Here is a 21,503-nt window from a genome sequence, read left to right as displayed (position 1 = left end):
CTCCTTGCGAACCTAGGATTGTCTTTACGTAATTATCACTGGTTTTCCTTCTTGCATTCGGTTTTAGTTCGGGAATACCTCTTAGACAAGGAAGGTACTCCTAGGCTTAGACTTTGCTCCTAAGGGGTCTTGGCTTGGTCCCCCTATGTATTCTGTGCTCCTTTTTCCTTTTTAATGAAGTTTTAGTTTATATAATTTTTTTTAATGATAGTTAATTTGACTTTTTGTTTTTGTTTTTTTAAATCTTAGCAACTGAATTACTTAAGAACTAGGAATTTGTTGTGGTTTTTATAATTTAAGGTTTTATGTTGTGTGTTTTTTCTAAATTTACAGGATACATGGTTTCTTCAAGAATGCAAGTAGCATGTCAAAGTTTAATGGATTGGATTCAAGTAAAAGTGACCCATATATATTTTTATATGCCAAAAAATTAACAAACATACATGTATATATAATAATAAAAATAAAAATATATAAGGTACCTATACCCGTTTATTTTCGTGAATAATTGTCAGTGGTTATGTTCGTATCCATTTTGCGGATTTTTACCATATCCGTTATGAGTGGTTTTTTAGGATACCCGCTAGAGATAAGTACAATTGCCATCCCTAATTCCTTCGTTATCCTTATCTTGATATTTGATAGAATTTGACCTTCATATTTGATAATCTTCTGCCTATTTAACTCTCACCTCAACATAAGATAAATTCATAAGAAGTAGCAGTAAGCAATATGGATAAGCAAAAAAAATTACTTTTTTAATAAGTTAGAGTTGAGTATTCATACATTTTAAAGAAATACGGATTCAGTGAAGTCTTCAAATATGAGAAAGATAAATAATGACAATCTTCACTTCAAATACAGTTCATTTGTCTTTAACTCTTTGAATTCTGAGTTTCGTCTCCTCTCTCTTCTTTAATTGCAGTTAAAATGAAAAGAATTCAGATTTTTTGTTTTAAAGTGAAAATGAAAAAAGTTAGGATTTACAATGTTTAATGTTTAGTTTTCTCTTGTTTTTTAATTATAAATTGATGTTAAATGAATTTTTTATGGTAAATTCTTTAATACCATGAGTTTAAGTTGGGTATTATATTAAAAAGAGGGGCTGAAAGTTTAATAGCTCCTCCTCTTCTACCTTAACCGTCACTTTTCTTCTTTTTCCTTCCTCTCTCTCTCAAAGAGGGGTGATTTAGGATCAATTTTGATCCAAAATCACCCCTCCAAATCGTTTTTGTTTATCTATTTCTTAAATAAGTGATTTTCACACCTTTTCTTTTTGTCTTTTTTTGTGATTTCGTGGGTCATCGTTTGTTTTGATTTCCCATATTTCTGTGGTGTATTTTGATTTCTCGTCTTTGTGCGGGTATTTTGTTTTTTCGTTTTTGTGTGGTGTTCATTTGTTTCAGGTTGAAAGATTAGTTTCGATCTAGTGCAGATTCAATCAATGACTTTGGTGCCGTCAACGCTACAGATCCGGAAGCATGAAAATTTCGGACATCTCAATACAGTCAATGCATTAATATTTGCAGGCATATGTAATTTGCCGTTTTATGCTATTAACATGGATGCTGTGGATTTGTTCGCAGATTCATTCTTTTTGTTTTTGGCGATTTTGAATTTGTATTGCAACGATGTACTCTACCGATTTGAATGAATGAATATCATTTATTTTCTGTCAAAAAAAAAGTTGGGTATTATATTATAATTTTATTTTATTTAAAATTAAAATAAAATAAATAAGTGATGTGACATTAAATTCTGCTATTTGATTAGACGAGGGTATCGGTACCCAACTAAACTCAAGGATACCATACTATTCACAATTTTTTTTATATCATTTAAAACAATGTCAATAGAACTAATAACCTGTTGGAGTGCCGAGTATATGCACCTTAACGATTTTTTTTTTATTTTTATAAAATTTAACTGAAAGAATTAATGTAACTAAAAGATCCTGAATTGAGGGACTTAATAAACCCTTATGTTTCTTAAAATGTTGTTTGATTCCTTTGCAACCAAAGTGACTCCAATGTCTTCTTCCTTCTTAAGGTCAAGGTACGCTCTTTCTCATCCCTCTCCCAATTTGTTTCTTTCACTTCGATTCTACGCTCAGCCTTTACCCGCATTCATTGACAATGTCGACAAATGCAACTTCGACGAATTCCAACCGACATTGTTAATTTGAACATCTTGATTAACTGTTACTGCCACCTTAGTCATCTCAATTTTGCATTTTCTGTATTCGCCAACATCCTCAAGCTAGGTTTTCAGCCTACTACAATAACAATTAATACACTTATAAGAGGTCTATGTAACAATGGCAAGATTAAAGACGCCCTTCACTTTCACGACGATGTTATAGCAAACGGGTTTCAACTTGATCATTTTAGTTATGGGACGTTGATTGGCGGTTTATGTAAAATAGGAGAAACAAAAGCTGCTTTGCAAGTTCTTAAAAAGATTGAAGTGTCGTCGGTTAAGCCTGACGTGATAATGTACAGCACAATCATTGATAGTTTGGGAAAAGATAAACTTGTGGACGATGCTTTCGATTTATATTCTGAAATGATTGTCAAAGGAATTTCTCCTGATATTATCACTTATAGTACTTTAGTGAATAGCCTTTGTATTGTCGGTCAATTGAAAGAAGCAGTTGGTTTGTTAAATGAAATGTCGTTGAAAAATATCAGCCCCAATGTTCGTACTTTCAGTACATTGATTGATGGTTTTTGTAAGGAAGGGGAGGTGGAAAAAGCTAGAAGTGTGTTGGCTGTTATGATAAAACAAGGCGTGAAACCTAATGTTATTACTTGTACTACTTTGATGGATGGATACTTCTTGGTTAAAAAAGTGAACAAGGCTAAACACATATTCAACTCTTTTGTTCGAAGAGGAGTGAAACCAAATACTCATAGTTATACTGTCATGATAGATGGATTATGTAAGAGTAGAATGGTGGATGAAGCTGTGAATCTTTTCAAAGAAATGCATTTGAAAAACACGGCTCCTGATACTATAACATACAATTCGCTTATTGATGGACTTCGCAAATCGGGGAGAATTTGTGATGTTTGGGATCTTATAGATGAGATGCATGTCAGAGGTCTACCAGCTGATGTGTTCACGTGCCATATCTTATTAGATGCTCTGTGCAAAAGCCATAAACTTGACATGGCAATCGCATTATTTACAAAGTTCAAACACCAGGGAATTCAGCCAAATGTGTACACATACACAATATTAATTGACGGTTTGTGCAAATGTGGAAGACTTAAGGATGCACAAGAGGTTTTTAGGATACTTCTATCTAATGGCTATCATTTAAATGTTACGTCCTACACTGCAATGATTAATGGATTTCGTAAAGAGGGCTTGATTGATGAAGCATTGACCTCACTGTCAGAAATGAAAGACAACAGTTGCATTCCGAATGTTGTAACTTATGAAATTATTATTCGTGCTTTGTTCAAAACCGGAAAGAATGATATGGCTGTGAAACTTCTTCGGGAAATGATTGATAAAGGTCTAATGTAAGAGTTAAATTAGGTGAGTTGCTTTCTAGTTACAATTTGTTATTTTGAATTTGAATTTGAATACTACCATCCAATCTTTATTTCCTTTTAGTGTCGCAAGTAAATAAAAAATGGACTGTGCAACAAGTTAACAGCCACTTTAGTGGAATGATGTTTTATCTTGTCTTGACATCTTGTTCCTAGAGTTCGCCAAGATCTAATTCTGTTAACATTCTACTAGATACCAATATTATAATAGTGATAACTTTATTGATATTAAACTAATACCCAACCCATACTCCTTTTAGAATATTATCTATACCAACATTAATTCTTTATCAATCTTCAGGACATTAATGCTTTAATTTGATCCTATCTTTGATTGATGTGGTTCTTCCCATATAGTTTGGATACTTAACTCTTATGCTATCAGTTTCTAGAGTGGGGAGAGTCTGCATGATATTTTCAATTCAGATTATATGATTTTGATTAAAACTAGCCGGGGTAACATCGTCATCCCATCTTGATATGCGGATTTTGCCATTCAGATGTCTCTAGATCGCCACAAATGCTGTTTACATTCTCTTGAGTTTGGTTATTATAAATTGCAAAGTTTGCTGAGTTCTAGTTTTATGACTTAGTGCGTGTTTGGTAACAATATACAACACCGCTACCGCACGTTTATGCCTTCTCCAACGTGACTTTTCAGAAGCTACAATGGGTAGCTTTTATACAACGTGCGGTGTGACCGTGGAAAACTGAAAATTCCAAACTTAGGCTTATTAGTTATAGCTTCACTGTTATTTCCCTCCTCATTCTTTGTATATACAATTAATGTTGTCCCCATTTTTTGTACTGAGGCACTGGTTAGTTACAAACTTCATTTTCATTTGCAGCCTTGCCAATTTCTGAAATCCAGATTCTATTTGACTGAGTTATCGATTGCAGATTAGCGGCATTATTCTGGGACAGCGGCCCAGAGCAGTGACCCTCCGTTATGGATGAGCGGTTCACGTCTCAGTTTGACATAGCAGACGCTATTTAATGTTTAGCAGATAGCATACTAATGAAATATTTAGACAGCCTGGTTATGAACCTGTTATTTCGGTTGAGAGAGTTGGCTATTATGTTCTTGCTTTGTATGTATTTTCAGTGATTAGTTTAGATATTTAGATTTTAAAGTCCAAACAGACTAATTTTGTTATATATAAAAAAAAGAGACAAGGGTTCAAATTTAAATAAACATATTTTTGGAATTTTGAGGAGTATGAAAGGCGTGAAGAAAATAATTTCACAAATAGATTTTTTTTAGATGTGTTTTGAAATTCTTCTTTCACTGACACCCCTCAAATTTTTATAGTATAAAAAATAAAAAATATACCTCTCATTTTTTTTTTTTACAATAATTAATAATATTATTAGAAAATTTTATCTATCGGGTGAAAATATAATAGGCAAATAAAACAATCCAATATCATTTTTACCATCATTTTCAAAAAATTCAATACTTTATAAGTTTTATCAGATTTTTGAAGTGACTAGTATAAAATATAGATGCACCGAATTTTTTGATAATTTTGATAGACTATTTTTAAAAACAAAGTTAATACCATCAAAATTTTTGATAGTTTTTTTTTTTTTTTTTTTTTTTTATATTTGAAAAAATTAGTATAAAATCTCATACATTGATTTAAAAACTATGATTTTATATCGGATATTTAAAACATCCGATATGAAAATATATAATTTTATATTGGTTTTTTCAAGTAATCTGATATAAAACCATAGATTTTAAAAACAAAATATGCTTTTATATCAAAAAAAATTTAAACACAAATATAAAATCTATGTTCATATGCTGGTTTTTTTATTTTAAAAATTAGCATAATCTCATAAGATTATTTATTGGTTTTTCAAAAATTTGATATAAAAATATATATTTTATACTGGGTTTTAAAAATTTTTAGTATTAATTTAAAAAAAATTAATTTAGAGGTATTATAATAAAAGTATCTGATATACCAACTGTAGCAACCTGCCCTAAAAATTAAATTTAGAGTCGCCACCTATTCTGAAGGGCGAATAGGAAACCCTACACAGTTAAGAGATTCGGGGTAAGTTATTATAATCAGGTTGAGGGAAGGTGTTAGGCTATGGTGTGTTACAGCCTATGAAACGTCGGATTTGAACTTAGACTAATCGGACAGCCCACACATGTTGAGGTTGAGGGTGTATGATGAAGCTCGCTATACTGAATCATGTTCAGCATTAGCGACAAGTGGCCATGAGAGGGCCACATGTCGTTCATCCTACGGCCGGAGAGGAAATAACCACAAAATCCCCAATTCCCTTTTCATTCTTCTGATTCCTTTCTCTCTCCTCTCTAATCGTTCTCTCACAATCCTCTCTTCTCTCTCCCTTTTCTTCTTTCATTCCCAGAAAAATTCATCACTCGCAACCGCATACCATCGTCCGAACACCCCACACCACCGTGATCCTCCCTAGCCCGCCGTAGAAACCCAGTTCCCGATCGAAGATCAACCGGAGAACTCAAACCTTCCAACCTCACAAACCCAGAAACCTAACCCTAACCCTTGCATACAAACCCTTAGAATTTCCAGAAAAACCCAACACACATCAAACGCACACGTATTCAGATAAAGCAACAAATCAAGCTAAGTGTTCATTCGGATTACCTCTTGTCTTCTACTTCAAGAACGTGTGAGCTTCCTTTCACTAATCCTTTCCGTTTGATTCACAGGTCCGACGGATGAAGGTCCCAAGCTTCAAGAACGTTCGCGACGATCTTTTTTCAGAATTTCCTCCCCCCTATTTCTGTTTTCTCCTTTTAGTTTTATAGTTAGGGTTAGATTTCAATTAGGAAATTAGGGATTGTTAGAATTAGTTTGTAGATTAATTGATTCAGATTTGGTTTGTAATTGCTTCCCTATTATTCCGAAAACTTGCTTGATTTGTTATTGTTTATGTTTTGATTTCTGTTATAATTTTGTTAAGATCTGATTTAGTTTGCAGATTCACTCATGGGCCTGGGTTGGACTGAGATTTGAGTGATGATTAGGGTTTGTTGTGGGGCGGCGCCGCTGATGGAGGTGCAAGGCTAGGGTTTGTGAGCGCTGAGAGGAAGATGGTGAATAGGAAACGGGTTCAACCCAACCCAAACTCAGTATCCACGTGGCCCATAACTTAATTCCACAGCCCAATTAATAAATATATAATAAACCTCTTATTAAAACAAATTCTAATAATATTAATAATAACCATTGGCAATAGGGAATTAATCTTTAGTTTAAAAAAAATAATCCTAGTAATCAGCCTATTATAAATCTAATTTTAAAATCAACATAAAAAAAATCCTAAAAATGATTAACTATTTTTAAACCCTATTTAATTAATTTTTTTCAAAAAGATAATAATAAATATACCTAATATTACAAATAATGATCCTAATGATAAAAAACAAAAATACCTAATTGTAGTAAAATTTCAAAAGAGTAAAAAGAGATCTTTTTAGAAAGAGACATTGCGCCTAGGGGTGGCAAAACGGGCCGGGGCCCGCCGGGCCCCCCGCGTACCCGCCAAAAATTGGCGAGTTGGGTTGGGATTTTAGGCTCGCCGCTCGCCAAAGCCCGCCCCGCCAAAACCCGCCGCCCGCCATACCCGTCCCGCCAAAGCCCGCCGCTCGCCAAAACCCGCTCCTCCTCCAAAACTCACTATTTTTTTAGTTAATTCTAATAATTGCAATTCTTGATGGTTTATTTTATACATTTATTTACAAATATAAGTAATATTTTTTAGAGTAAATTTGTTAAAAAAATTACTTTTATAAAAAATTGTTTTAAAAATTAAGTGAAAAGTTTAATTAAAAGGTAAAAAAAGCATATTACTCTATTAAAAATATATAAATAAAAATAGGCGGGTAAGCCCGCCGCCCGCCAACCCGCCATCTTGGCGGGGCGGGCATGATTTTGATGCCCATTTTACTTGGCGGGCATGCCCGCCCCGCTCGTTTTTTGGCGGGCATAAGGCGGGGCGGGCGGCGGGCGGGGCGGGCGGCCCGTTTTGCCACCCCTAATTGCGCCAATAATTTGGGCCCTAATATCTGTTAATTACACATCTCTGTTTATTAAAGGGGTTTTATAAGAGAAAAGATTTAACAATAGCTATGTTAAATCCCATGGCTCCTAATTTTTAACACCCTTAATAAATTAAAAGATATGAATCATGACGGGTAAATTTTGGGGTATGACAGCTGCCCCTATTTAATTATCTTGGATTGAATGGCGTGAGAATACGCAGGTCTCATGCTTTTCGAATCGAAGAGTTATTAAATAATGGAAGACCCCTAAATTTACCCTGTGCTCGAGTGTGTGAGGAGAGAAGTGTCCTGCTAAAGCCTGAGACTTACATAGCGAGGACTCACAGCCAGTTGTGTAAAAGATTGTTTTTGTGAATGCATATGTATCATGTGTGTGCATATGATCCTATTGTTTGTACAATGTACATGTGTGAATGCTTATGCATGAAAATGTTGCGTGTATGCACCTGAGTATGTATGTATGATAACTCCACTATTTTATCTCCTTATCACCCATTGAATTTGTTTAACCCTTTTGAGATGTTTTGCGAATCCTAGTTCGGATTGTATTTGAGGAGAGATGAAGTAATGTCTTACATAAGACCACCTGGAGAGGTTTCCTGAATAGGATAGATCGTTGACAGATTTGACGGAGATTAGGCTTCAAACAAAGCTTGGGAAAAATTGTCTTAGAGAAGACTAACTGAGGAAACTCTTTGAAAGAGCAAGATATGTCTTTGGAAAACTTTTTTTTTGAAGAATATTACCTAAAGAAGTTGAGATATGTCTTCAACAAGATTAAACTAGAAAGGTTTCTAAAGAAGATATGGATCGTCCTAAACAAGATTACCTAGAGAGGCTCCTAAAAAAGATATGAAATGTCTTAAACAAGATTACCTAGAAAGGCTTCTAAAAAGATAAGAAACGTCTTAAACAAGATTAACCTAAAAAGATTCCTAGAAAGGATATGAAACTTCTTAAACAAGATTATCTAGAGAGGCTTCTAAAAAGGATACGGAGTGTCTTAAACAAGACTACAGGGTTAACCCAGATATGTCTTAAACAAGACTGACATAGAAAGACTCCTAGAGAGGATAAAAAAGATCCCAGCGAAGGCTACCTAGAAAGGTTGATAAGCGTCTTGGAGAAGACTACCTTGAAAGGTAAGAAATTCTTTGATTATTGTAAAATTGTCATACCTATGCATTTGGCAAAGATAGCGCGTGGAAGATATCCATCCGTGGTAGAGTAAGCTTCTCAAACTCTTTTTCAACTTAACTCTAATACTACCTATAACCAAATAATATTCAAATCAAGTACCATTTTAGTAAAGCATGAGACCATTTTGTCATTACCTATTACCCCAAGAATCAAAATTTTGCATATAATGGAGAACCTGAGTGAAGGAGGAACCACCCTTGATCTGCTAAAAAACATCAAAGAAAAACATAAAGAAATTAGCCAAATGAGTTATATATAATGCTAGCTACTTGTTTAGAATCACATTTAGTTTTACTATATCACAATAGCACAGTGATTTTGTTAAAATCTCAATAGTACACTGCAAATAAATAGCTGTGAACTTTCTTGTGAAAATAGTGACAGGGAGAACAAAAACCATTGATGACAGCTGAAGTGAACCGGTGGAAAGATGCATCCTAATACTTTGAATATGAGATGATTCATGATTCATATAACAATAACTTACAGCAGATGAAGAGTCACTTGTTAAACTCGGAATGACTACAACAATGGGAGTAGATTCGTCGTCTTTCGTAACACCATCCACATGGACATCACTGTCAGAAACTGTAACATGATCAGATACAAAATTCTGAAAGGTCAACCATAGAAAATAAATAGGTCATGTCATCATTCAATATATGTGTCAATATCCTGGCTTCATTCGTAAGATGTAGTTTCCTTCGACCACCCTGCATAGTTTTAAGGTTCTAGAAAGAGAGGGGTGCCTCCCGCCCGCATAGGAGAAAGGAGATACATCTTTTATCTAAAGTGAATTTCTAATTGGTTATTTACAAGCGACCGAGATATTAACTCGCCTTATCCAACAATAAACATAAATAACTTGCAAATTTAAACTTTTACAGCCTATTTCTTTTGTCGTCGATCTCACTTTAATAAATCTTCGCCCTTCCAAATAATTCAATTAGCTCGTGTTGTGATAATTTTGTTATGATTTTGACGCATCTCGCCTCTTTGTGGGCGATTTGTTACATTTTAAAGACAATGCCAATCCTTTGCAAAACTTACCTTAATAAGCTTCCCAGTTTCGTGTAAAATACAATCAGAGAAATACAAGACTGCATTTGTTTCCATCATATAAACAACTGTTTTCTCACGCCAATGTAACCTTGTTTCAGTAGACAAAAGCTTTGAACTATTTGAAATAGGGCCTACAAGACCGCGGAAACAACTCGATATTTCCAAATGCTTCGACTTGCTCTCCTTCTTGGCTTGTTCCGCTGTTCAAAGTACACAACTCGTCCAACAACTCGAACGTTCCAATTGGAACTGTCACAAAGGCCTTTCCATGAATGTTGTAGCTGCCTAGGACTTATAAAACAGGCTGTTGTTGTAAAGGCCTTTCCATGCAATGTAACCAACTTAACATTATCCTCAGTGTTGCCGATTTGCAGCAACTCATGAATACATTAATAAATAGTTAAACATTCAAGAAACACATGAAAACTATTACATATGTAAACATAAACACATGAAAACTATTACATATGTAAACATAGCCATCAAATGTTGGAATTACATACTTTAATGCATGAGCCTGTAAGTGTAGTTTATGCTATTCCTACATAAAGCTTTATAATATATGGTAAGTATAACACTAAAGAGTACATTTGAACATACTAACTGAAACTCGTAGTGAAATAAATTTACACAATATACTTTCCAACTGTAAAATGTCTTTAATTGCTTAAATAATTTGTTTTTCTAAAAAGTTTTTTTATTCGTTATTAGAGACTCAAAATATTAGTCGATCAATTGAAAGAAGCGGTTGGTTTGTTAAATGAAATGTCCTTGAAAAACATCAGCCCGGATGTTTGTACTTTCAATACATTGATTGATGGTTTTTGTAAGGAAGGAGAGGTGGAAAAAGCTAGAAGTGTGTTGGCTGTTATGATAAAACAAGGCGTGAAACCTGATGTTATTACTTATAATTCTTTGATGGATGGATATTTCTTGGTTAAAGAAGTGAACAAGGCTAAACACGCATTCAACTATTTTGTTCGAAGAGGAGTGAAACCTAATATTCAAAGCTACAATGTTATGATAGATGGTTTATGTAAGAGTAGAATGGTGGATGAAGCTGTGAATCTCTTCAAAGAAATGCGTTTGAAAAACATGGCTCCTAATACTATAACATACAATTCTCTTATTGATGGACTTTGCAAATCGGGGAGAATTTGTGATGTTAGGGATCTTATTGATGAGATGTATGATAGAGGTCAACCAGCTAGTGTGATCACATACAGTATTTTATTAGATGCTTTGTGCAAAAGCCATGATCTTGACAAGGCAATAGCTTTATTTACAAAGTTCAAATACCAAGGAATTAAGCCAAATGTGTACACATACACAATATTAATTGACGGTTTGTGCAACTGTGGCAGACTTAAGGACGCACAAGAGGTTTTTAGTAAACTTCTATCTAATGGCTATCATTTAAATGTTACATCCTACACTGCAATGATTAATGGATTCTGTAAAGAGGGCTTGATTCATGAAGCATTGAGCTTACTGTCAAAAATGAAGGACAACGGTTGTATTCCGGATTTTGTAACTTATGAAATTATTATTCGTGCTTTGTTCAAAAGCGAAAAGAATGATATGGCTGTGAAACTTCTTCGGGAAATGATTGATAAAGGTCTAATGTAAGAGTTAAATTAGGTAAGTTGCTTTCTAGTTACAATTTGTTATTTTGAATTTGAATTTGAATTTGAATACAACCATCCCATCTTTATTTCCTCTTAGTGTCACAATTTGTTATAGCTTCACTGTAATCGACCTCCTCATTCCCTTGTATATACCATTAATGTTGATCATTTTTTACTTCCGTATTTGTTGACTCCACACTTTGTACTGAGCCACTGGTTAGTTTAAAATTAGGGAAAATTTATTTTTACAAACTTCATTTTTATTTGTAGCCTTGCCAATTTCTGAAAAATTCTATTTGACATCGTGTCTATCATTATGTTTGGTTGCCAAAACAGCTACATGGTTTGGTACAAACAGTTATATTGAATGTTTGATTTAACTTTTGTAAATTCCCTAATGATGCTCTATGTATTACTATTATGATAGTGCAGTCAATATCAAAATTCTTCCATCAGGTCTAAGCCTACCAAAGATCGAAGAGAAAGTTTCTGAACTCGTTAAACAGTTTTCCAATAAATGAAAGATGATATTGTTACTTGTGGTGAGTCATACATGGGCAATCCAGCAAGATGAAAATGGGAGGATGTGAAAGAAGTGCAAGCTGAAATGAAGGTGACAGGGAAGCGGATTATTGAAATATTTGGAAAGGCTGGTTATGTACCTGTTATTCCCATTAAGATTTTTATGAGAGAGTTGCCTATTATGTTGTTGTTTAGTGACTGCAGTTAGGGATGGATTGATTTAATACCTTATGTTCTTGCTTTGTATGTATTTTCTGTGCTTACTTATAGGTAAGCAGGTGACTAATTTTTTTCACCTGCGGTGTTGCTTTGTTTCCAAATTCTTGTTCTTGAGATCATTTATTAAGAGTTTCATGCATAAAGTTGTTTAGCCGAGAACATCTTTACCGATGGAATATTTGTGGTTGCTTTCTTTCATGTTCAACATCTTTTGAATTTCATTTAGTGCAATAATGTATTGGCGCACTCATTATGGAAGTCTTTCATTACAGTTTCTTTTGGTGCATTTGAATGGGACCATGAATCATGATGCTCTTATTTGGAAATATTCTTCTAGCTTGAAATAGGAAATATTTGGAATCATGATGCTATAATGAATGAGATTATCAATACCATGGCAACTTTAATTTGCTGTTTCTATTCAATAGATGTTGTGATCTGGACATATTCTGGGTGTTAGTATATATACTAATACTATCCTATAGTCTTTATATTCTCTTACTCTTTCGATTAAACTCATCACGCTGTCATGCTACGGGAGAGGATAAGAGAAGGAGCAGCCATGGTCGCATCTGGAACAAATTTGATCAGGTACAATTTTTCTGTTTCTTATTTGTTTTCTTTTTATTTCAGTTTTCACATTCGATACCATTTCTCCTTTGTTAGTTTGATTTTCTTCATGCAAGTTTTTGAATTATTGATGCATTTATAGTATTATATAAGTATATATGTCATGTATATATATTATTTTTAATGAGTTAAACGCATTTATAGTATTATATAAGTATATATTTCATGTATATATTATTTTTATTTTTAATTAGACATGTTTTATATTATCCACGACTAGGACATGTAAGAGCTGAGAAGAATAAAGGTTGCAACAAGCAAGACATGTGCTCTCCCTCTCCCGCTCTCTCATTAAACAAAAACCCTCTCATTCATGTGAATACTCTTCTGCACATTAAATACAACTCACCTACTCATGTGTCTTAGCATGATGCTCCCTATCCACATATGCCATAGCAATCAAGCTGTTCATGAAATTGGTTGGAATCAACTCATATTTATAAACTCCAATTTCATCTTATACTTTCAACACCACCATGTCAATATCACTCCTTTTCCTCTATATTCTCTTCTTCCCTTCCTACACGAGTCTCCCGGATCCGATTCTCCCAACACCATCATCTCATCCAACAGCATTAACAATCCCTTCATTCCAAGAACAATCTTATGTTAAAGGCTGTTCTTTATCTCTCTCAAATGAACTTTTTAATGGCATAAAAAGTGCATGTAGTTCATCAAAACACAGTAAACTCGACCGTAACCGATGTTGTCCCGTTCTTGCAGCATGGTTGTACTCTTCCTACTCTGCCACTGCTCTTAGAAACCACTCACCATCATCATCGTCGTCGTCATCGTCATTTGACATGCCTTTGGTGCCTGATGATTCAGAAACATGTGTGGATGGTTTGGAAAAGGCTTTGAAAGTTAGAGGAATCGAGATTGTAAATCCAAATGCGAGTTGTGATTTGGTGTATTGTTATTGTGGGATTAGGCTGCATCCTTTTAACTGTCCCGATTCATTTTCTGTAACCAAAAGTGGTGAACTTGTTGGAGATGAAAGTGTTAGAAAGTTGGAGAAGAGTTGTTTGAGTGGCGACAAACATGTCAATGGTTTTCAAGGTCTTGGAGGGTGTTCTAAGTGCTTGAATAGTCTCTACTTGGTGAGTTTTACAAAATTTAGAAAATATATTTTATATTCTAATGGTATATTCTCTCTATGGTATATTCTGATGTTTTTTACTTGATATTTTGCGACATGGGCATTGGTGGATCTTGTTGAAAATTGACTAAAATTTGTCATGTTTTAGTCATGTTTGGATAAACAACATAATAAGCCGCTTAAAACATAAGTACTTATATGCTTTATGGACTTGTTTGTATTATCTTATTTGAGTTTATCTTATAGTTCAAGTTGTTGTAAGACTGTTAATGTGAGCTTATGATATGCTCTTAAGTTGTTTTCAACTTATTTTCATAAACTCACTAGAATAGTTTATTTATAACTTATATGAAAATAGTTTGATTTGATTTTATCTTTTGTTATAGAAATAATTTATACATTATATGATAAACACTTAACTAAGTTGTTTATCCAAATATTGTATGATGGTTGCTTTTTTAAGCTTTTGATGAATGCTTTGGAGCTGTGTAGTTCATAGATTACTGGTACATTTTAATGTCATAAAACAAAGTTCTTAAATAAACTTTAATATTGCTACTTATAAGCACATGCATTGTCACTATCTAAGTACAAAAGAATAAATTGATTTTTGGTGTCTTCATGTGGAGAGGACAGTTGAGAGTTAATGGTCTCTTTTGATAACTTTGGTTGCAAATTAATTTCATAAAAAGTTTCAGGTTAGATATAAATCATTGCTAACTGTCACATTTGATATTTTAATTGAAATATTACTTCTTAACAGCTTAACAAAAAGACCTCAAATTCAAGCAAAGAACAAGACAGAACCGCAAAGATTCACAACAAAGATTGCGAGCTAATGGGCTTGACATGGCTTCTGTCGAAGAATCAGACGACTTATATTCACACGGTTACAGATGTTCTTCGCGCTTTATTGTTGAATAATGATGGATCTAAGCCACAATCATGCACTCTTAATAGTGATGGAATGCCTCTAGCTGTTGATTCATCTGAAATCATAAATGAGCAATCTTCTTCAACCAATCTCCAACCACCTATGTTTTTTTCTTTGTTATTAGTACTATGTGTGCATGTTTTTGTGCTATTCTCTTAACTAAAACCTTAATCATGGTTGGTTACTATGTGTTGATAGGGACAAGTACATTTCAGAGACAATTATGTGTTTCACAAGATATTTATGAACTTTACCTTCATATCATGTATGTTATATGTCTACACTTAATGTGGGAGGTTGTAGATATTTGTTGCTAGTACAACAATTATTCCAAGGACAAAGATTTGTCACAAGTTCAGCATGAAGAAAATAGAATTCAGAAAATGAAGAAAATTTCATATAATAGAGAATTTTTTTTGTAGGAATTAACAAGTTAATGACATATTGTCTATATTTTATTTATGGAAGATTAAGAAAAGGAACAGTTGATCCATTGATAAATAATTGAGAATGATAGTTAAGTTTATGTCAAATGTTAATGTTGGATTAAATTATGCCAATTAGAGTTTAACTGGAAGAGAAAAATAATAAAATTTGGCAATTAAATTTATTTAAAAATTAAAACAGAATGTATGATGAAAAAAAAAAAAAAGTTTAACAGATTTAGAATTTGATGAATGCAATTTTATTTGAATTATAAATTCCAAATACATATTTTCAACTATTTATAAAGACAAAAGACAGGTTTAATTCAAAATACATTTCGAATTCTAGAATTTAGATAAAAAATATTTTAGAATTATGAGAAAAATAATCTCAATTCGTATATCAAACTTTTTAGATGATTTTTAAATGGACATTATTTTCGGCAATTTTATTAGTAGTCACACACCTTTTGTAAAAAATAAAAAATGTTCTTAAATATAGACATGTATTTTCAGGAGAGGTGTTATTTTTTCCAAGGTAATTAAAACCGGACCGGTAATTGAACCGGTATAGACAAGGGTTTAAGGTTTAAAGGTTTGACCGGGGTCTAACCGGGATCAGACCGGTATTAATAGAATATAGTAATTTTTACTATTTTAATATAATATATCATATATTATATTTTGTTAATTATAAATTAATTTTTTATATTTCATAATAATAAATTTTTAAGATTTAATTTTGCATTAATCAAAATAATATTAATTTTACATTGATTTATTTTATCTTAAATTGTAAAGAGAATTAATTTTGCATTACTCCAATTTTTATTTTAAAAAAATAAAATAAAACTCTAATTATTTATGTATCACTTACTAGTATTAGTTTCTTTTTACAAGTTTGGACTATCATTTATAAGCCCATTTTCGTTGCAAGTCCATGGAGCACATTCACTAACCAAAAAAAGAACCCTAGATTTAAATACAAGACACATAAATCTGATAGCTAACAGCCGCCGCAACTAAAACATCTGCCTTTCATCCATTAGTAGTTTTCTTCTGCAAACAATTTTTAACCCCAGCCTTCCTTCTAATATTCTATTCTACATGCATTTATATTAAAAAGAATGCAAAAAAAGCTTTTACATCAATAAAGAAGAACATAACTTTTCTCCTTCTCCTTCTTATGAGACGCAAAACAATCAATGTTTATTTGAAACACCCAAATACGGTCTAACCGCAGTAACCACGTGAGCCGCCGGTTTAGTCCGGTTTTAGCGGTTTTAGACTGGTTTAACGGTTTATTTTTCGGTTTTATGTTCAAACGGCTATCTGCCATTGTAGAACCGGATGTAGGCCCGGTTTTCGATTTAATCGGTCGAACTGGCCGGTCCGGTCCGGTTCTGATTACCTTGATTTTTTCACGTTAAAAATCGTTTGAACTGCAAAAAAAAAAGTGCAATTTGGTTTGGTTCGGTTGACTTCTAAAAATAAAACCAAACTGATTCAAATCAAAGTAATGCGGTTTTGATTGTTAAAAATGATCCAAACACATCCGAACCAAATTCAATTTTTTACAGTTTCGATTTAGTTCAGTTGAGTTAGTAATTTTTTTATTGGAACGATTTAATTTTGAACACTCTTAGTTTTCAGACAATCTAATTCCACGTCATATATATTCGTAAGTGATCCACATTCGTGTTTTTATTTTTGTAAAAAAATCCAAAAATATTTTTTTAAAATAAATTCAAAACTACACCTCTATAAGATATATTTATATGGATAACATTTAAAAATAACAAATATATACGAATTGGATCTGAGGTATACTTAGATATGGATTTTATTGGAACTGGAATTATTTAACCTGCATTTCCTTTTAAAAGTTATAAGTTTGTGAAGTCAATAGTTTGATCTTGTTAAATATATATTTATTTTAATTTATTTTAAGGTTATTTTCTACACCCTCAAGGTCCGGTTACATTTATAAGCAACAACAATGCTTTACTTATTGGTCACTATTATAAGCAAAAATTAATTATTAATAAATCATTTAATATTGTAATTTCCAATATACTTTTCTATTTCATTTTTTAACATTTCATTAAATTTAATAAAGAGGATATTATAGTAAATTTAATAAATCACTACTAGAAATTTGGCCTACGGCCACGCTAAAATTTTCCACAGCTCAGAAACTGTGGCCACATATATGATTTGGCCAGGGTTTTCAAAGCGTAGAATTATGTTATAAAATATTGAATCCGGAGTATGAAACTGTGGCATTTACTTCAATTGCTACGGTTATACAACTGCGGATATTTTTAGCCGCAAACTAAAACTGTGGCCTCATAAGATTCACTTCAAACTGTGGCCCAAGCCTAAAAAAATATATCCCTCCAAAATTTCCCTCTTTTTTAAGATTAAATCTAATTAAAATCAAATAATGAATGAAACGTGAAAAGGGGATTAGGTTTTATCAACGTTGTGACTATTGCCCTTACTCAAAGAGCTTTCTTCTTCCCCTCTCATAAACTCAGCGGCGCTGATGACCATCTTCGATCTCTTTCTCCGGCAAAACAAAACACGACGCCGCCATGAACTGAACTAAGAGCATCTCTCCCCCTCGCCTCTCATCTCAAACTCAAACCCTAATTCGGATCTCTCTCACTAACCCTAAATCTGTGAAGCTCCATTGAATGCTCTAAGAAGCATGAATCAAGTGAAAGCTATAGGGTTATCATTCAATAGATCTCGGGCAACGTCATAGCATCAAGAAAAGAAGAAAAAGATAGCGATTTCTCACACCACATAGCGATTTCCCTCTGGTACGTTTCTTTCTTTTCTCTCTATCTTCTTAGGGTTTCCGATTTTCATCGATCGGTTACAATCGCTGAAACTGCTTCTACAATTGTTTACTAGTTGCTTCTACGATTGTTATCGTGTTAGGGTTTACGATTCTCGGTTTTCAACTGATTTTTTGTTTGGTTTGCGATTGTGTGCTAGTGTATTTTTTTTATTATTTGGCTTTGTTTTTGTAAACATAGGTTTATAATTTTTTATATGATTTCTAGCACTTTTTTCGCTTGTGTAAGTAGGTATGAGGATTTGTTAAAGAGCCACTCGATTTTTCAGATTTTTTATTTTATTTTTTCTTCACCAAATTTTACTTGTGTTGCTATGATGTATTGGTTTTTTCAGATTTCGTCTTGGAATTAGGGAACATCAGTTCCAATATGAGCTCTCGGTCGAGTAGGCAGACTGCTGTCAGAAGTTACCGGCGTAGACCTTAACCGAATGCCGGCTGATGAGAATCGTGAGCAGGAAGGACCTTCAACTCAGTTGGAGCCTCAATGAGTCGAAACTCAAGCCAACAACAACCAGCAACAACCCCCGTTGATTGATGTAGAGGCCATTGATGATGATGTTATTGAATCTTCCCCTAGGGCCTTTGCTGAGGTTTATCTCGTCTTTTGTATATTCTTTGGTTCTATGGTATTTCGGTTGTTACTAGATTTATTTGTTGGAAATGAATCTAAGTGGCATATATCCTGAAATTTTGTTTTTTGCCAATGATTTGTCTTTGGTTCTTAGGAAGTGTATTATCTTTCAATTTACTAACTTTCTATCTTCAATCATGCATCAGGATATATATTTCCAGTTTCTTGTCTCTTATTTGTGTGTTCCAATAAAAAAATTTGTTTTGATTTATGTGCTTAGGGTTTAAAGAAATCGAAGGTATACTTTCAAGGGATTCAATAGACGACAATATATTTCAAGTTGTTGCAACCCGTTTTTATGGTAAACCTATTAGTGTAAGAGTTCTTGGTGTATTTGCTTATGCTTTGGGATTTTCTTATTTTTCTTCAATTTTCGATATCTGTAACCGTTTATATGAATTTGCAAAAAATCTAGGGTTGAATTTTGAATTTACACTTATAACGATGTAGATTCAAATACTTAGTGAGTCTATCTTCTGTATCTAAGCAAATGAGGATTTATCTGTTGATTTCTTGCTCCAGTTGTATATAGATTTGGATGAAACTGCCAAATTTATTGAAATAATGCCTCTCTTTGCTAAATTTTTGAACTTTATAATAGTTGAGTGTTTTGAAATTTCTCTTAAATTACTTTCTTATGTAGGCTTAACAGGGGAAGAGTATTTTGCTTGGTAGGAGAATTCATGATGTGATTGGTGTTAGGGAGAAGATGGAGGATAAAGAATAGTGGAGGATTTTGATAGAAAGTTGTGGTTTTGAAAATGTGAGTTTCTGAAATATATGAATTTCCATTTTTTAGTGAATTCAAGGGGTACAGCCTCCCCGGCACGCTTCCGCCTCAATTGGTTAAGCTTCCATACCTCAAAGTAGTGTAAGAACTATGAACACCTTACGGAAGCTTAAAATTTAGTTTCATTAATTGTATTGCTGATTGAAATGAAATGTGTTCTCAATTCGATGTAGTGATTTTGCTTATAACTACCTAAATGGTACGATTCTGAAGGAATGGGGTTCGATTGAACTAACTTCAATGTAAGTTCATATCAAATGATTTTAGTTTTCATTCAGTTATACTTGCCTTTTGAATTAAATGAATACGATGTTTTATGCAGCTCGCTACTTGTTAATCGTTTGTCGGGGGAGATTCCTAAGGAGTTGGGAAATATTACCACTCTAACATACTTGTAAGTCTTGTATATATTCTCAGTTACAGAATTTGACAGATTTGTAAGTTCTGATTTTACTATTTTTTTTCTAGAAAAAAACCTTGACACTTTCCCTGATGAATACACATTTTGGTGTATTGCAGTAGGATAAACAATAATAGTTTCAACGGAAAAATACCGAGCTTCATACAGAATTGGAAATAGCTTCAGAGACTGTGAGATTGCAATCACTTTTTTTCTTCTCTTCAAATATCTTTCTACCGTTATACAATAGATACATGCCTACTTTATGTTTATCTTTAGATTGATATTCTAATTATAATGTACATCATTGAAGAGAAATGCATGCAAGTGGACTGGAGGGACCTATCCCGTCAAATATATCGCTTTTGACTAATTTATCTCGACTGTAAGTGAAAACCAGAAAGCCTATTAATTTTTTAGTTTCGTTTAATGTTCTCCCCCTAGTTCATCTTACATGTTTTATATACTAACTTGTGATGGAAATTATGATACAGGTGGATTACTGACATCAATGGTCCAAGTCAGGATATTCCTATTTTAAGAAACATGACAGGAATGATAAGATTGTATGTTTGGACAATGAAGGAGTTGGACATGTTGTAAGTAAACCATTTGAAACTTATATGTTTAACCTTGTTTTACAGACCTCATAGCCATGGAAATTTATACTATTTTTAAAACTTTTATAGGGATCTCAGTTTCAATAATTTGTTTGGTGAAATTCCAGCGAGGGCTCATGTGGGACATTTGAGATTTCTGTAAGTACACTTCTCTAAATTTCGAAATATATTGTATTGTATGATATTAAAGTAACAGCTATATGCATATTTATGTGCATTAGTAGTACTAGTATCACAGTATATTCTTTAGTTTGAAATATATATTGTATTGATGCATAAGAGTTGAAGTGCTAATTGTAATCAAGTTTCAATTGCTTCTTTTCAGCTTGTTAACTGGCAACAAGCTAAGTGGTAGCGTACCTGACTCAGTATTTGGTTTTGTCTTCATACTAGAAGCTCATTTATGATACTTTCATGATCGCATAATCTAATGCTAGAATTGTATTTATAAAACATGGTTGTTCCTAAATAAATGCTAGAATTGTATTTACTTTCATGATTAATTTTATATTGATCAATATTATTGCTAATTATATATATATATATATATATATATATATATATATATATATATATATATATATATATATATATATATATATATATATATATATATATATATATATATATATATATAAAATGATACAGAAATAAACCGTGGCAAGATAAATGGTTTAGAATGCATAACATATAACAACGGTTTTAAATAGGTGGTCATAACCAAACCGTGGCTATATCTTGAACTAATACTGTGTCGTAAACGTTAAAATGAACCCGTGGCTTTACCGTATAGCCACGGTTTTTAAGTCATGGCAAGTACAAACCGCGGCCTTAATCAAGCTACC

General features: G+C 33.0%; 3 protein-coding genes and 1 long non-coding RNA gene across 6 annotated transcripts; all 4 read left to right on the top strand.

Moving 5' to 3' along the window:
• The first annotated feature begins 1,971 nt into the window (after nt 1-1,971).
• On the top strand, nt 1,972-4,775 carry LOC131594413 (pentatricopeptide repeat-containing protein At1g62930, chloroplastic-like). The gene is made up of 2 exons (XM_058866532.1): nt 1,972-3,546; nt 4,409-4,775. The coding sequence occupies exon 1, from the start codon at nt 2,146-2,148 to the stop codon at nt 3,532-3,534; it is 1,389 nt and encodes a 462-aa protein (XP_058722515.1). The 5' UTR covers nt 1,972-2,145; the 3' UTR covers nt 3,535-3,546; nt 4,409-4,775.
• Nucleotides 4,776-10,656: 5,881 nt separating this feature from the next.
• LOC131596745 (pentatricopeptide repeat-containing protein At3g22470, mitochondrial-like) lies at nt 10,657-11,520 on the top strand. Its single transcript, XM_058869487.1, has one exon. It carries the CDS (start codon nt 10,657-10,659, stop codon nt 11,518-11,520), a length of 864 nt encoding a protein of 287 aa, XP_058725470.1.
• A 426-nt stretch (nt 11,521-11,946) lies between these two features.
• Nucleotides 11,947-15,286, top strand: LOC131594414 (uncharacterized GPI-anchored protein At4g28100). Its single transcript, XM_058866535.1, has 3 exons — nt 11,947-12,851; nt 13,111-13,990; nt 14,753-15,286. Exons 2-3 carry the CDS (start codon nt 13,367-13,369, stop codon nt 15,080-15,082), a joined length of 954 nt encoding a protein of 317 aa, XP_058722518.1. The 5' UTR covers nt 11,947-12,851; nt 13,111-13,366; the 3' UTR covers nt 15,083-15,286.
• Nucleotides 15,287-17,782: 2,496 nt separating this feature from the next.
• LOC131594412 (uncharacterized) lies at nt 17,783-21,185 on the top strand. 3 transcript variants are annotated; one of them, XR_009281370.1, is made up of 11 exons: nt 17,783-18,176; nt 18,550-18,807; nt 19,069-19,149; nt 19,492-19,719; nt 19,812-19,880; nt 19,961-20,032; nt 20,107-20,229; nt 20,352-20,423; nt 20,533-20,637; nt 20,728-20,796; nt 20,984-21,185. It is a non-coding gene; the product is annotated as an uncharacterized LOC131594412 (long non-coding RNA). The 3 variants fall into 3 exon arrangements; XR_009281371.1 differs by having other exon boundaries at nt 19,492-19,611; nt 20,158-20,229; nt 20,984-21,183; XR_009281369.1 differs by having other exon boundaries at nt 20,158-20,229; nt 20,984-21,182.
• Nucleotides 21,186-21,503: the final 318 nt, after the last annotated feature.

The sequence above is a fragment of the Vicia villosa genome, linkage group LG4 (genome assembly GCF_029867415.1).
Source record: "Vicia villosa cultivar HV-30 ecotype Madison, WI linkage group LG4, Vvil1.0, whole genome shotgun sequence".
NCBI classification, from domain to species: Eukaryota; Viridiplantae; Streptophyta; class Magnoliopsida; order Fabales; family Fabaceae; genus Vicia; species Vicia villosa.
This window is presented reverse-complemented; position numbering and strand designations above follow the sequence as displayed.

Bases quoted from the DNA above. Each gene is read 5' to 3' on its own strand.
- LOC131594414 (XM_058866535.1), top strand. From the start codon at position 13,367: ATGTCAATATCACTCCTTTTCCTCTATATTCTCTTCTTCCCTTCCTAC. The intron at 13,991-14,752 runs GTGAGTTTTACA...ACTTCTTAACAG, and splicing joins GCTTGAATAGTCTCTACTTG to CTTAACAAAAAGACCTCAAA.
- LOC131596745 (XM_058869487.1), top strand. From the start codon at position 10,657: ATGTCCTTGAAAAACATCAGCCCGGATGTTTGTACTTTCAATACATTG.
- LOC131594413 (XM_058866532.1), top strand. From the start codon at position 2,146: ATGCAACTTCGACGAATTCCAACCGACATTGTTAATTTGAACATCTTG.